The sequence below is a fragment of the Ranitomeya imitator genome, chromosome 4 (genome assembly GCF_032444005.1).
Source record: "Ranitomeya imitator isolate aRanImi1 chromosome 4, aRanImi1.pri, whole genome shotgun sequence".
Lineage (NCBI taxonomy): Eukaryota > Metazoa > Chordata > Amphibia > Anura > Dendrobatidae > Ranitomeya > Ranitomeya imitator.
Window position 1 is genome coordinate 462,428,488 of NC_091285.1, and position 17,375 is coordinate 462,445,862.

Genomic DNA, 17,375 nt, shown 5'->3' on the forward strand with positions numbered 1-17,375 from the left:
GAAACGTCAAAATTCGTCGTTTTGTGCAAAAAATGGATGCATCAAAAATAGTGAAAAACGGATGCAACGCATACACTATTTCGACGGATCCGTCGCGAATCCGACAAACGGTTCCGTCGAAATGCTGCATGCGTTGCATCCGTTTTTACCATCCGTTGCATCCGTTTTTATGACGGATCCGTTTTTTTTTAAATGGGAGTCTCCCAAATGTGATTTGCTACTGGAAAATAAGGAAAACTATATATTGACTGTATTGACAGCCCATCTTTGAGGGTTTTAGTTTAGTGGCAAGGATGGATGGTGTACTTGGGAGGATTGCGAGTTTGGTAACTGATGTTATTTTCGAGACAAATCGCCTGGATATCATAGTGCGGGAGAAGGAGGAACAAGCGAGACAGAGGATTCTTCTTCAGCAACGCCGACGGAGAAGACTATGGATACATCCGATTAATGAACTGCGGATGACCCGGGGCGTCCAGTCAACCCTCTATCTGGAGTTGCGGCAGAACCCAGACAAATTCTACAACTACGTTCAGATGAGGAAGGATCATTTCGACTATTTGCTGGAATTACTTGGGGATGCCATCATGAAGCAGGACACAAGGATGAGGCTTGCCATCACACCAGCAGAGCGGCTCTTGGTGACACTGCGGTAAGACTATTAGTAATGTTCTTGCTCATATGTAATGTAACATGCTGCAGAAAATACTGCGCAGAAACATTGCGTAGCATTTTCTGCAGCATGTTTTTTTTTTTTTTGTTATTGTTTCTGGCCATCACACTGCTGCTTTTTTAAAATGTTCTTGCTCATATGTAATGTAACATGCTGCAGAAAATACTGCGCAGAAACATTGCGCAGCATTTTCTGCAGCATGTCTTTTTTTTTTATTGTTTCTGGCCATACAACGGTTTTCTGTTCAATGCATTTTGTATTGTGTGTCCCGGCAGAACAACACTTTCCACAGTGCCATTTTTTATTGAAACTTAACCTGAAAAAATAAAAAAACAGTTGGTCTCAATTTTAACATGTGTTTTTTTTTCACAGCTTCCTTGCTACGGGTGAATCCTTGACGTCACTCCACTACCAATTCCGGCTTGGGATTTCTACTATTTCAGGAATTGTGAAAGAGACCTGTCGGGCGATCTGGGACACTTTGCAGCCGGAGTATATCCCCCAACCAACACAGAACATCTGGCTGACAAGCGCAGACCTGTTCGAGAAAATTTGCCATTTCCCAAACTGTGTTGGTGCGGTTGATGGGAAACATATACGGATTGCAAAACCGGCAGGATCTGGATCACAGTACTACAATTATAAAAAGTACTTCTCTATCGTCTTAATGGCTATTGCAGACGCCAACTGCAGATTCCTGGCTGTCGACATCGGAGCTTATGGCCAGTCCAACGACTCCCAAGTGTTCAAAAACTCTCCGATGGGACGTTGCTTGTATGGAGATGCATACGATTTCCCGCCAGACAGACCGCTCCCAGGAACAACAGAACCACCCATGCCATACCTGTGTGTTGGTGATGAGGCTTTCCAATTATCGCCACATCTCCTTAAACCATATGGTAGCAGAGACTTAACCAGAACAAAAAGGGTATTTAATTACCACCTCACTCGAGCCAGACGTGTGGTCGAGTGTGCCTTTGGATTATTGACTGAAAAGTGGAGAGTTCTGCTCACTGCCATCAAACTGCACACCAAAACCGTTGACGAGGTGGTGAAGGCCTGTGTGGTGCTCCATAACTTTATACTTTCAAAGGAACCAGTGTTGGTTGATGAGGATGAAGAATTGGAGACAACCTTGTGGGATTACCGCAGCAGCTCCGTTCGCTCCGCTGGTTCTGTGACAAGAATGAGGGACCAGTTTGCGGAGTATTTCGTGTCGCCTGTTGGTCAGGTTCCATGGCAAGACCAAATTGTGTGACTTCTTTTGTTAATGTTTCATGGATGTGTCTGAAATGTGTTGACAACCCCCCCAAAAAAAAAACAAAAACAAACAGTTTCTACAAAGTGTGGTTTTCTTGGTAATAAAACCACTAAGTTTAAACCGTGTGGTGTTTTTTTTTTTTACCTTAGCTTATCGTAGCTTTACCTAAATGAATGCACAGACACACGGTTGAGAAATCAAAAAACAATTTATTTATTTTTTGCATATGTGATTAAATTCACTTAATTTTTTTTTTTTTTAGAAAGACACTTTTGTAAAAAAAACTTAACAAAAAATTAACCTAACAAAAAAAATGTATAACCCACAAAAAAATTATAGGTCTTGATAGTGGGGGGTGGAGATAGTAGTAGCGGAGGTAGCAGCGGGGGTGTCAGAAGTTTGGACCACGTCGATAGGTGAGGAAATCCTGCTTGTTTGGGGTGCAGTGGAAGGGGGGGGGGGCAAAGTAGTAAACTGACTGGGGGATGGTGTTGGTGGTATACTGACTGGGGAATAAAAGCTGGGCAAGGAAGAAAACAGTGGGGAATGCATTTGGTTAGTGGAACGTGATTGGTATTGTGACTGGGGTGGATATTGTGACTGGGGTGGATATTGTGACTGGGGTGGATATTGTGACTGGGGAGACTGGGGTTGATATTGCGAATAGTGTGAATATTGGGATTTTGTTTGGTAATGGGGGGACTGGGGTGGAAATCGGGCCTGTGATGGAGCGTGGTGTGGAGATGGGGTCGGAGGTGGCAATGTACTAGTGGCTGTGTGGGGAGGTGCGTGGGCAGTTTGGGGTTCATTTAGGGCCTTAAGAAGAGCATTGTGGCAGCTATTCATTACCTGCATCTGCTGATCAAAAGTTAGCTTTTCCATGCTCCTGAGCATGGATTGAAAAAATAGATTGGATGGAGATTGACTTACATCTAAATGCAGCCTATCCAAGCGACTGCTGATTTCATGGTGGGTTTCACTGATGCGTGATTGCACCATGTTGAAACCAGCAGTCACTTGTTCTCCCAAAAGTTTAAAAGAACTTTGGAAGCCTGCATTTAGATGCAAGAACTCAGGAGCATAGCTCCTTTCCTGACCCCTCTGTCGTTGCCGCCACGAACCTAATGGTGGTCTAGAGGTGGCAGGATCAGAGGGGTGGGGTAAAGGGAACGCCAACTGTTGATCATCAGATGCAAGTAACGAAGGCTGCAACGATGCTCCAGTGTTTGTGGTGGTGGAAGTGGATGGGGCGGTGGAAGTGGATGGGACAGAGGGGTCAGTGGTGTGGGGCCTACCGACGTAGCCCTCGGTGGCGGAGTCAGAGATCGCTCCAGAGGGTGCCGAGGTCAATGCAGGTGCCCGATGGCTGCTGAAGGTGCTGTGAAAGAAAAAACAAAAACAATTAATATATTGATAGGAAAAAGCCCTGGCTGAAACCAAACAAAGTTAGACAGGTTAACATGGTTATTTAATGGGCTGTTGAATACTTACACTCGTTCCAGCATGGTTTGCCTGAGGAAGAACAGGGCAGGGCCATATTTGTAACGAGACCTTTTCATCCCTTTTGAGTCACTCGGGGCCTGCATATCCTCATTAGGCCGGGGTCACACTAGACCGTAATACGGACGAGTGCAATGCGATAAAAAAATCGCATAGCACTCGCCCCAATGTTAATCTATGGGGCAGCTCCCATCATCCGATATTTTCTCGGCCGTATTCAGGATCCGAGTGAAATCGCAGCATGCTGCGATTGTCAGCGTATCTCGGTCGAGACTCGCCAATGAAAGTCTATGGGTGCGAGAAAACATCGGATTACATACGGACCATGCGTGTGCATTGCGAGAAATACGGAAGACTTCTCCAGGTGACAGGAAATTGAATCATCCATTATCAGGAAGCTTTGGAATGCTAATTTCTGTCCCACGCTGGATTGCAAACCAGGAAGCACGCCTCCACAGAGTGTTCTGTAGTAGCAGCATGGCCAGGCATATTAATGTGGAGATGCTCATTGCTCTGGTCCATGATAGGCCCGAATTATGGGACCAACGCGACGCACATTATGCAGACCGTGCACGTAAAGACGCAGCATGGAGGGCAATATGTCGCCACATGTTCCCCGATTTTGATGAGCGACCTCAAGAGGTTCAGCAAGAAATATGTAAGTACCATTCTTCAAAATTTTTTTTTTTTCATGTAAGCCTGAAAGCATCATATGTGTTTTGCTTATGATGTTAGTAAATCATCCATGCTCTTGGTTGAAGATGCCAAAACATTCCCAAGAGACACAAATATGGCTTTAAATTAATTTAGCTATAGTCCGTTAATATAGGGCCAAAGGAATTTTATGTCCCCCTAGCCTCCTGGGCCCATGTGTTTTGGCAAAGCCTGTAACTGTTTGTGTGTGATATTTATCTCAAATGTTTTGTATATTTGCAGTCAATGATGTAAATAGACGCTGGCGGAGTTGCCGGGACCAATACCGGCGTGAGCGTCAAGTTCATGGGCGGAGTGGTGATGCAGCCCCCAAAAAAAGGAAATACCTTTATTATGACCGTCTAAATTTTCTTGCCCCGGTGATGGAGCTACGACCGTAAGTGCATGCATGTGTACAAATATTTAACACATTTTATGATGTGAATATGTATGTATTTTTTAATATAAATAATGTTTTGTGAAATACAGAACAGAGTCAAATCTGACTGAAAGAGAGACTGGATCTGACTCTGAGTTGCTGATTGACCCTGTTGCTGAAGATGCAGAATTGGCTGGACCATCTGGGCAAGCAACAGGCAGCAACCACCCTCCCCCACCACCACAACCAGCAGCAGCGTCTACCGCTCCACAGGAGGCAAATCCTGAGGGTGATGAAGGAGGCCAGAGCAGCAGTCCAACATTGGCTCTGGATACATCACCACAGCCTACTACCAGACCAAACCGTGGTCGTCGCAGAAGGGTGGCTTTGAACATTGGCACCAGGAGGCAAGTTGATACCGGGGTGTTGGACTATTTGTCCCGAGCTGCCAATGATGATGGTGAGGAAGCTTACTTCCGCAGTCTTGCCCGCTATTTACGTCCCATTCCCCGCTCGCTCAGGCTGCGGACCAGAGGTTGCATCCAAATTTTGCTAGATGCGGCAACACCCCCAAACAACCCGACTAATATCTTTAATTATCTTGAACGGTGGCAAATGTCATCTACCAACCTTCTGGCGGTGCAAGACCTTCCACAGGACCAATCACAAACTGTGTCAGCACCACCCCCGCAACCTATAGCTCCACAACAACAGCCTGCACAAACCACACAACAAGGCCAAAACAGGGGTATTTATGATTTTGCAGCACATCCCCAATCTGACCACTTGAACAGACACATGTTTGGAGGCTGGTCCCAACATGTGTCTGCTCGACATGGCCATATTGGGGGTTCGGAACAAATGGGTCAAGCCAGTAGCCAGGACTTGATGCCCTTCTACCCTCCACATCAAGTGTTAGGTCATACACATGATCGCAGCTTGCAGCAACACCCGCAATTTCTATCTGCAATAAGACAGGTAGACAGAGTGGTTGGTCAACCACCCAGGCCAAGTTCCGCACATGCTGGACACCCGCCATCACCATCACCACCCCCAACCTACCATAACCTGTAATGTTTTGGATGTTAGATTTTGCCTGTCATTTTGGCCTTTTGTTGGCCTTAGTTTTTTGTGACCATGGCATGTAAAGCTGTGTTTGTTTTGTTTAAATTACATATGAAAATTGAAATATGTTTTGGGAATACATATATATATGCGCAGAGCAGTAAAAATTTGTTCTGAAAACAGAATCTTATGTCTTGGTCCAGCTACATACATGATTTGTCAACTTTACACACTTACATCTTTTCATCATCAGATACATATTACACCAATTTCTGAAGGAAATTATGTGAATTATTAACTTAGAATCTAAACAAAAATTAAGGCAAAAGAGCATTGTCTTGCCAAACCGTAGATCCCTCTGGTGACACAAAAAAATTGGTTAAAACATCACGACCTTTTAGGCCAGAGGGCTGACGACGTGAAGGACGAACACGTGTAGTTGTCAAGACAGTATTTGCATAATCAATGTCATCTGCAGCAGATGATGGGCAATCATGGTCTCTTGTAAAGTTGTGAAGAACAACACATGCTTTAATCACACCATTTACATTGCCTTCACTCAGTTGGATTGCAGACTGAAGGACCCGCCATTTTGCACTGAGAATGCCGAATGAACACTCGACCAGACGGCGGGCACGGGAAAGACGCAAATTAAAGATTCTGCGCCGGTAGTCCAGGCCTCTCCGTGGATAGGGTCTCATGACGTTCCTTGATAATTGAAAGGCCTCATCTGCTACCATCATGTAAGGCACCGCATCCAAATTAGCACCTGGTATGTGACTTGGGGGTGGGAGATCCAATTCATTGTTGCGCAGCCGCCGACCCATAATGGAAGAACTGAAGACTCTAGAGTCTCCAGTTCTCCCATAGGCCCCAATATCTACAATTATAAACCTGTAGTTGCTGTCGACTAGGGCCAACAGCACTACAGAGAAAAACTGTTTATAATTATAGAATTGGGTCCCTGAACCTGGCGGCTTACGCACACGGATGTGCTTTCCGTCAAGAGCCCCAATACAGTGCGGAAACTGGCATGTGTCCTGAAATCCTTGAGCAATACGTAACCAGTCTGCAATTTTTGGTTCAGGCATCACCTCTTGATGGAGTCTTCTCCAGATTTCCGTGCATGTATCCCGCACAATCCCAGAAATTGTAGATTTGCCCAATAAAAACTCTAAATGCAGGGCCGCATATGATAGGCCAGTGGCAAGGAAGCTAAAAGACAAAATAATATTTTTATCAAAGATAAAATTAACACAATACAGGGTGATATGGGGCAATCAAACACTTTTTTAATTTAAAAAAAAATGAGATGCTATGGCTTTGATCTTTTAAAAAAAATTACATTAAGAAAATAAGGACAAATTATGTTGAAGTTACTTAACCATTTAAGTATATAATTTGAATAAGGGGTATCGACAAAAAAATGAGTAACATATTGGGTCAATTAGTATTAAGGCATACCGCAAGGTAAGGATAAGGCGCTCCTCAGCTGAAATAGATTTGCGCATCCTGGTGTCCTTCTTCGTGATCCCTGGACGCAAAATCTCCAACAAAATGTCAAAGGTTTGAATCCTCATCCGACAATAGTTGAAGAACTTGTCCGGATTAGTCCTCAGAGCAGCATACAGACGGCTGAAATGGCCTTTATTGATCCTTTGCTTGATAAGTGGATGTACCCACATCCGTCTCCGCCTCCTCGGATCTACAATAACTGGGTATGGCTGGCCAAAACGTTGGGAAAGTACCCAGTTGAAAAGCACACGCTCTGTGGTGTTGAAAGTCAGTCGATCAGACATGTTGCTCATCAATCCGAAGTGCATCAACACAAGCAGGGACTCTACTGCATAGATTGGTGGGTGGCACCTGTGTTTTGGGCCATTAAATAATGTTCTTGGTGATGATTTAAATTTTTTCAGGTGGAAAAACCGTTATATGTCCATTTTGCAAGCCTGCGAGAAATTCTCGCCATACGGATGCCATACGGATGTCACACGGATGTCAAATGGATCATTTGATGCGAGAAAATCGCATCCTCGCACTGCACACGGATCACTGTTTTGGTAACATTTGTGCGATTCTCGTCCGTCAAAAACGGACCGTTTTTTTATACGTTGTGTGTGTCCCCGGCCTTAAACTCCCTCTTGTAGCGATCTCTGAGTGACCGCCACCGCTTCCTAACCCTTTCACCTGTGAAGACAAGAATGAATAAAAAAAAAATTTGTTAATTACAATACATTACATTCAGCTCAAAACATCACTGACAAGTGAATACTTACATTCTTTGCTCTGCTGCCTTGGAGGAAGGTCCTCCCACCTTGGGAACAGGTTCTGACACACTTCTTCCCAGAGCCGACGGGTGACATGGGTATCAGCATGCCTGCGGTCAGTCATGTTCCACAGCGGCTCCCGCTCGCGGACCTCCTCAATTAGGCTGTCCACATTGATCCCCTCCTCCTCCTCCTCATCTGTTTCGGGAGCACGCCGTGAAGACTGAAAATTAAACAAACAAAATTAGTAAACTGAAACAAAAAAACTTCCAATAGAAGAAAAAAAAAAAAAAATCACCGATGGCCGACCGCGGCGGCGATTACGTCGACTCTGGGAGCGGCTAGGAGGACCTTCACGCTGTTCAGGTTCGGCAGCAGCAGCTGCAGCCTAATAAAAAACAAAAAAAAAAGGAAAATAATCTTTAACCCCTTAGTGACAGAGCCAATTTGGTACTTAATGACCAGGCCAATTTTTGCAATTCTGACCACTGTCACTTTATGAGGTTATAACTCTGGAACGCTTCAACGGATCCCGCTGATTCTAAGATTGTTTTTTCGTGACATATTGTACTTCATGTTAGTGGTAACATTTCTTCGATATTACTTGCGATTATTTATGAAAAAAACGGAAATATGGCGAAAATTTTTAAAATTTTTCAATTTTCAAACTTTGTATTTTTATGCCCTTAAATCAGAGAGATATGTCATAAAAAATAGTTAATAAATAACATTTCCCACATGTCTACTTTACATCAGCACAATTTTGGAAACAAAATTTTTTTTTGTTAGGGAGTTATAAGGGTTAAAAGTTGACCAGCAATTTCTCATTTTTACAACACCATTTTTTTTAGGGACCACATCACATTTGAAGTCATTTTGAGGGGTCTATATGATAGAAAATAATGAAGTGTGACACCATTCTAAAAACTACACCCCTCAAGGTTCTCAAAACCACATTCAAGAAGTTTATTAACCCTTTACGTGCTTCACAGGAACTGAAACAATGTGGAAGGAAAAAATGAACATTTAACTTTTTTTTGCAAACATTTTAATTCAGAACCATTTTTTTTATTTTCACAAGTGTAAAAACAGAAATGTAACCATAAATTTTGTTATGCAATTTCTCCTGAATACGCCAATACCCCATATGTGGGGGTAAACCACTGTTAGGGCGCACCGCAGAACTTAGAAGTGAAGGAGCGCCGTTTGACTTTTTCAATGCAGAATTGGCTGGAATTGAGATCGGACACCATGTCACATTTAGAGAGCCCCTGATGTACCTAAACAGTGGAAACTCCCCACAAGTGACACCATTTTGGAAACTAGACCCCTTAAGGAACTTATCTAGATGTGTGGTGAGCACTTTGAACCCCCAAGTGCTTCACAGAAGTTTATAACGTAGAGCCGTGAAAATAAAAAATCGCTTTTGTTTACACAAAAATGATTTTTTCGCCCACAAATTCTTATTTTCACAAGGGTAACAGGAGAAATTAGACCACAAAAGTTGTTGTGCAATTTCTCCTGAGTACGCTGATACCCAATATGTGGGGGTAAACAACTGTTAGGGCGCACCGCAGAGCTTGGAAGAGAAGGAGTGGCGTTTTACTTTTTCAATGTAGAATTGGCTGGAATTGAGATTGGACGCTATGTCGCGTTTGGAGAGCCCCTGATGTGCCTAAACAGTGGAAACCCCCCACAAGTGACACCATTTTGGAAACTAGACCCCCCATGGAACTTATCTAGATGTGTGGTGAGAACCTTGAATGCCCAAGTGCTTCACAGAAGTTTATAATGCAGAGCCGTGAAAATAAAAAATATTTTTTTTTTCCACAAAAAAGATTTTTTAGCCACCAAATTTTTATTTTCACAAGGGTAACAAGAGAAATTGGACCCCAAAAGTTGTTGTCCAATTTGTCCTGAGTATGCTGGTACCCCATATGTGGGGGTAAACCACTGTTTGGGCGCACGGCAGAGCTCGGAAGGAAGGAGCGCCGTTTTGGAATGCAGACTTTGATAGAATGGTCTGCGGGTATTATGTTGCGTTTGCAGAGCCCCTGATGTACCTAACCAGTAGAAACCCTCCACAAGTGACCCCATTTTGGAAACTAGACCCCCCAAGGAACTTATCTAGATGTGTGGTGAGAACTTTGAATGCCCAAGTGCTTCACAGAAGTTTAGAATGCAGAGTCGTGAAAATAAAAAATATTTTTTTTTCCACAAAAAAGATATTGTAGCCCCCAAGTTTTTATTTTCACAAGGGTAACAGGAGAAATTGGACTGCAATAGTTGTTGTCCAATTTATCCCGAGTACGCTGATGCGCCATATGTGGGGGTAAACCACTGTTTGGGCGCACGGCAGAGCTCGGAAGGGAAGGAGCGCCTTTTTGGAATGCAGACTTTGATAGAATGGTCTGTGGGCATTATGTTGCGATTGCAGAGCCCCTGATGTACCTAAACTGTAATAACCCCCCACAAGTGACCCCATTTTGGAAACTAGACCCCCCAAGGAACTTATCTAGATGTGTGGTGAGAACTTTGAATGCCCAAGTGCTTCACAGAAGTTTAGAATGCAGAGTCGTGAAAATAAAAAATATTTTTTTTTCCACAAAAAAGATATTGTAGCCCCCAAGTTTTTATTTTCACAAGGGTAACAGGAGAAATTGGACTGCAATAGTTGTTGTCCAATTTATCCCGAGTACGCTGATGCGCCATATGTGGGGGTAAACCACTGTTTGGGCGCACGGCAGAGCTCGGAAGGGAAGGAGCGCCTTTTTGGAATGCAGACTTTGATAGAATGGTCTGTGGGCATTATGTTGCGATTGCAGAGCCCCTGATGTACCTAAACTGTAGTAACCCCCCACAAGTGACCCCATTTTGGAAACTAGACCCCCCAAGGAACTTATCTAGATGTGTGGTGAGAACTTTGAATGCCCAAGTGCTTCACAGAAGTTTAGAATGCAGAGTCGTGAAAATAAAAAATATATTTTTTTTCACAAAAAAGATTTTGTAGCCCCCAAGTTTTTTTTTTCACAAGGGTAACAAGAGAAATTGGACCCCAGAAGTTGTTGTCCAATTTATCCCGAGTACGCTGATGCCCCATATGTGGGGGTAACCCACTGTTTGGGCGCACGGCAGAGCTCAGAAGGGAGGGAGCACCATTTGACTTTTTGAGCGCAAAATTGGCTGTCGTGTTTGGAGACCCCCTGATGTACCTAAACAGTGGAAACCCCCCAATTCTAGCTCCAACCCTAACCCCAACACACCCCTAACCCTAATCCCAACCTCATCCATAATCCTAATCACTAACCCTAACCATAATCACAACCCTTACCCCAAAACAACCCTAATGTCAACCCTAACCATAACCCTAATCAAAACCCTAAATCCAACACACCCCTAATCCTAATCTCAACCCTAACCTCAAACCTAACCCTAATCCCAATACACCCCTAATCACAACCCTAACCTTAACCCTAATCCCAAACCTAACCCTAATCCCAAGCGTAACCCTAATGCCAACCCTAACCCAAATACCAACCCTAATCCAAACCCTAACCCTAATCCCAGCTCTAACCCTAACTTTAGCCCCAACCCTAACCCTAGCCCTAGGGCTACTTTCACACTTGCGTCGTTTGGCATTCCGTCGCAATCCGTCGTTTTGGACAAGAAACGGATCCTGCAAATGTGCCCGCAGGATGCGTTTTTTGCCCATAGACTTGTATTGCCGACGGATCGTGACGGATGGCCACACGTCGCGTCCGTCGTGCACTGGATCAGTTGTGTTTTGGCGGAGCGTCGGCACAAAAAAACGTTCAATGAAACGTTTTTTGTACGTCGCATCCGCCATTTCTGACCGCGCATGCGTGGCCGTAACTCCGCCCCCTCCTCCCCAGGACATAGATTGGGCAGCGGATGTGTTGAAAAACTACAGCTGCTGCCCACGTTGTGCACAATTTTCACAACGTGCGTCGGTATGTCGGGCCGACGCATTGCGACGGCCCCGTACCGACGTAAGTGTGAAAGAAGCCTAACCCTAAGTTTAGCCCCAACCCTAACCCTAAATTTAGCCCCAACCCTAACCCTAAATTTAGCCCCAACCCTAGCCCTAACCCTAGCCCTACCCCTAACCTAACCCTACCCCTAACCCTACCCCTAACCCTAACCTAACCCTAACCTAACCCTAACCCTACCCCTAACCCTACCCTAACCCTACCCCTACCCCTAACCCTAACCCTAACCCTACCCCTACCCCTAACCCTAACCCTACCCCTAACCCTAATTTTAGCCCCAACTGCTGTTCTCCTGCCGGCCGGCAGATGGAGACAGATGGCGGGCGCACTGGGCATGCGTCCGCCATGTTCTGCTGCCGGCGGCCAGGAGGAGCAGCAAGAGGATCCAGGGACCTAGGTGAGTATGCTAGGGTCCCCGAATCCCCCTATTTCTCTGTCCTCTGATGTGCGATCAGACTGCGCATGCGCCCGCCATTTTGAAGATGGCGGCGCCCACCGGGAGACACGAGGAGCATCGGGGGAGCTAGGTGAGTATTGGGGGGCCACCTGGGACCCCTTTTCTCTGTCCTCCGATGTGCGATCACATCGGAGGACAGAGAAATTAAAAAGAGTTCGCTTTTTTTTTTTTTTTTTTTTGCGATCGCCGGTAAACGGTTAATTACCGGCGATCGCAAATGCGGGGTGGGTTAAAAAACCCCCGAATCATGTTCTCTGGGGTCTCGGCTACCCTCGGCAGCCGAGACCCCGGAGAAAATCGGCCTCTGGGGGGCGCTATGGACTTTTTCCACAGCGCCGTTAATTAACGGCGCTGTGGTTTAAGTACCCTTAGCGGCCGCCGTTAAAAGGCGTATCGGCGGTCGCTAAGGGGTTAATGTAGGCACATGTTTATGTGTGCAGTGATGTCTGAAGATCATTTTTTGTGTTGGGTGCACTGTGATGTGTGAAGCAACTTTCACCACTACTTACACTCTGTTCCTCCGCTATCTGCATCTCTCCACCCGTCTCGCCCCCTTCTGACAGCTCCTCTGCCGCTTCAGTTTCCTGTTTAAACATAATGCATGTAGTGCTGTAACAGAAATTTAAAGTGTAAAAATCCTTTTTATTGCAATTTTGGTAACTTACAGATACATGCTGTTGCTCTGGTGGGGAGCTGTCAGTAGAGGACATTGTGGCTGTGGTCCCTGGTCCACTGGAACTCTTGGCTCTGTAAGTAAAAAGACAATTGTAATCTGCTATACACATTGATTTGGCAGATTTTTAAGGGTCTTTTTACTTACTTAATGAACAAGATGTGGGCGTGTGGGTGGTCCCTTGCAGATTGCCGAGGTGGCTGTGGTCCCTGGTCCTCTTGGCTCTGTAAGTAAAAAGACAATTGTAATCTGCTATACACATTGATTTGGCAGATTTTTAAGGGTCTTTTTACTTACTTAATGAACAAGATGTGGGTGTGTGGGTGGTCCCTGTAGGATGATCGTACCTGGTGGATCTGTAGGTATAATGAATTTGTAGTTAGATCCACCACACGAACTAGGTAATATGAACGATAACCACCCTGCTCAAATTTTGTGAGTTTTGTTCATACAGGCCAACACCCAAAACAAATACCACATGCACCGAAACATTAACACCCACCACTAATAAAATATAAAAATGTAATTGAAATGTCACCACACCATTTAGAAAGGTATTATCCACAGATGTGATTTTTCAGTTATACCTTTAAAAATTCCCCCTAAAAGCAAAAAAAAAAAACCTTTTCTAAAATATTTTTTTTTTAACAGCAACCAACTCTGTATTGTTTGTGTGGTCATTTGTACACACACCATTTTTAAATTTACCTTTACCTGAAATGATTCAGCAGACATTTTTTTAAAAACATTTTATTTTTTTTTTATTTATTTTTTTTTAAACCACAATTAGGAGCTCAAATGCTCTTTATTTTAAATACAAGTACATCAACAGTAAATGGTTTCAACAATAAAAAAAAAATTTTAAACTTAAAAAAACACACACACAACACACGCTCACATGCAGCACAGACCACTACTATGCAACAAAACCCAACAATTTAAAACTGAAAAAAAAAAATAATCACACAATGAAAACACATGCTGCACAGACCACTAAAATGCATCTGATTGACAATAAAAAAACTATTTTAAACTTTAAAAAAAACACAAGCACACGCTCACATTCAGCACAGACCACTACAATGCAACAAAACCAACAATTTAAAACTGAAAAAAAAAAAAAAATCACACAATGAAAACACATGCTGCACAGACCACTAATATAAATCTGATTGACAATAAAATAACCATTTTTAACTTTAAAAAAAACCACACACAACACACGCTCACACATGGAAACCACATGCAGCAGCACAGACCACTTTTAAATGCATCAGATTTAACATTTAAAAAACCAGCAATTGTAAATTTTACAAAAAAAAAATATATATACGCTCACACAATGAAACCACATGCTGCACGGACGCATGCACAAGCATTCAAACACACGCACACACATGCATAACAGCACACAGGTTGCACATACACAAACGCACATTCATGCAAACACACAGGCACATAGGCAGACCCAAACTGAATACACACAGAGACACGCACACATACAAAAGGCACATCACACTCTTTGGGATGCTGGCAGGCCTACGGCTGGAGATGGATCTCTTCACTGGCAGGCCTCAGGGTGGATCTGGATGCTGGCAAGACGCTGGCTGTTGCATGACGATGGCAGGCCTCTGGCTGTATTTTGGTTTTTAGCTCTTGCTGAAGTCAGTACATCATATGCACACGCACACATGGACATGCAGACACATGCACACAGACTCACACAAAAAGGGCAATACTCACACTGGCTCTATGGTGGCTGTAGTCTCGCTGTCAGGCCGGGGTCTTGCTGTCAGGCCAGAGTCTCGCTGTCAGGCCGGGGTCTCGCTGTCAGGCCGGGGTCTCGCTGTCAGGCTGGCTGGGTCTTGCAGGCAGGTATCCACTCTATTTATTTAAAATTTAACCTTTATTAGACCTTAATAAATATACTAATAATAAACAACATACCAAACACCACGAGAAAGAAAACAACCAGGGGCGTGCCTACCCCTACACTGGCCTAACTGACCTTACCTATTTGCGGAGGTTGGCACCCTAAATACCTGCGCAGTGGCGCCCCCGCTCCTCGACGGCTCTCCCTGCTCACCCTATAGGGCCCTATAGTGGCAGGAGGTGAAGAAGATGGTGAATAGGTAGGTGAGAAAGAGAAGAGGTATGTATCTGATCAATAGGTGTATAGACTGATTATACTATATGCAATCGTTCACTTAGTCCTCTAGTGGAGATATCCGATCCTGTTTGCAATTATCCTCAATATATATAGTCAGAATAACTAGTTGTAATAGATAACTCAATCTTCCAGTGAATACACTAGATGGCAATTTGCAGTAGACCTAGTGGACTTCACTAATGTAGTTATAGTGGCTAAACTAATATTTCTGATGACACCCATATACTACACTTATAGCCATTCATAGCTATATACCATCCATATTTCCCCACATAGGGATGTATTTAATAAAGTGATGTTTCTATAGATCTTAATATATCTACAATATGCAAACTAATATAGAGGACATGCAGACTGATAGTCTAAATATACCTAACTCCAAGTGGTATTAATATATATGCATAGGCCAGGAAGATAAACTTATATATATAATAAATAACGAAAAAAAGGAACAAAAACACACACACCAACCACCCTTAAAACAGTATTAAACAATCTTAGTCAAATGGCAACTTAGGACAACCATTACATCCTTTGTCCAATATTAAAATCCACTATCGACTTCCAGGGCATATTGCCCATATACATTCTGTATCAATTTTAAGTAGATAGATTGTACCAAGTTGAATTTAGTTACTCACTAAGTTACTTGAGTAACTAAATTCAACTTGGTACAATTTATCTACTTAAAATTGATACAGAATGTATATGGGCAATATGCCCTGGAAGTCGATAGTGGATTTTAATATTGGACAAAGGATGTAATGGTTGTCCTAAGTTGCCATTTGACTAAGATTGTTTAATACTGTTTTAAGGGTGGTTGGTGTGTGTGTTTTTGTTCCTTTTTTTCGTTATTTATTATATATATAAGTTTATCTTCCTGGCCTATGCATATATATTAATACCACTTGGAGTTAGGTATATTTAGACTATCAGTCTGCATGTCCTCTATATTAGTTTGCATATTGTAGATATATTAAGATCTATAGAAACATCACTTTATTAAATACATCCCTATGTGGGGAAATATGGATGGCATATAGCTATGAATGGCTATAAGTGTAGTATATGGGTGTCATCAGAAATATTAGTTTAGCCACTATAACTACATTAGTGAAGTCCACTAGGTCTACTGCAAATTGCCATCTAGTGTATTCACTGGAAGATTGAGTTATCTATTACAACTAGTTATTCTGACTATATATATTGAGGATAATTGCAAACAGGATCGGATATCTCCACTAGAGGACTAAGTGAACGATTGCATATAGTATAATCAGTCTATACACCTATTGATCAGATACATACCTCTTCTCTTTCTCACCTACCTATTCACCATCTTCTTCACCTCCTGCCACTATAGGGCCCTATAGGGTGAGCAGGGAGAGCCGTCGAGGAGCGGGGGCACCACTGCGCAGGTTTTTAGGGTGCCAACCTCCGCAAATAGGTAAGGTCAGTTAGGCCAGTGTAGGGGTAGGCACGCCCCTGGTTGTTTTCTTTCTCGTGGTGTTTGGTATGTTGTTTATTATTAGTATATTTATTAAGGTCTAATAAAGGTTAAATTTTAAATAAATAGAGTGGATACCTGTGAGACATTTATGATTTATCCCTCTGGTAATCAAATATTAGTTGTTTAAGTCTTGCAGGCAGGCTGGGTTTTGCTGGGCAGGCTGGAGTCTTCCTGGTGTCTTCTTTCTTCTTGGCTTCTTGCGGGCATATGTGGGGTTGAAGGCCCAGGCCTGGTTTATATAGATTTTGGGATGTCTGGCCAATTAGATAAAAAATCCTGGTTCTGAGCATGCTCAGTGCAAAAAAACGTATTGCAGCGCTGCATTGCGTCGTACGACGTGTCTCGACGCATCCGTCGCTCATAGGCTTCCATTGTAGCCAAAGACGCATGCCGCAGGATGCGCTGCGACACGTTTTTTATGCGGAGCCAAAAAACGTTACAATCTACGTTTTTCCAGACGACGTGTCGCCTAATTTCGACGCATCCGTCGTACGACGTATACCGACGTATGGCAATCTGTCGAAATGCGTCACCAATACAAGTCTATGTGCAAAAAACGCATCCGTCGGGAGATTTTGCAGGATGCGTTTTTTGCACAAAACAACGGATTTCGACGTCTGGAGAAAAACGCTAGTGTGAAAGTAGCCTAACTCTTCTCTTTACCCGATGCGGGTCTTTCTCCCAACGATTTTCAAGCTTGTCTCAAGGGTGCTT

General features: G+C 43.5%; 1 protein-coding gene across 1 annotated transcript; it reads left to right on the forward strand.

The window, feature by feature from the left end:
* The first annotated feature begins 293 nt into the window (after positions 1–293).
* LOC138674558 (uncharacterized) lies at positions 294–1,931 on the forward strand. The gene is made up of 2 exons (XM_069762382.1): positions 294–652; positions 1,046–1,931. Exons 1-2 carry the CDS (start codon positions 294–296, stop codon positions 1,929–1,931), a joined length of 1,245 nt encoding a protein of 414 aa, XP_069618483.1.
* Positions 1,932–17,375: the final 15,444 nt, after the last annotated feature.

Coding starts and splice junctions, on each gene's coding strand:
- LOC138674558 (XM_069762382.1), top strand. CDS start 294: ATGGATGGTGTACTTGGGAGGATTGCGAGTTTGGTAACTGATGTTATT. Junction 653..1,045: donor CGGCTCTTGGTGACACTGCG/GTAAGACTATTA, acceptor TTTTTTTCACAG/CTTCCTTGCTACGGGTGAAT.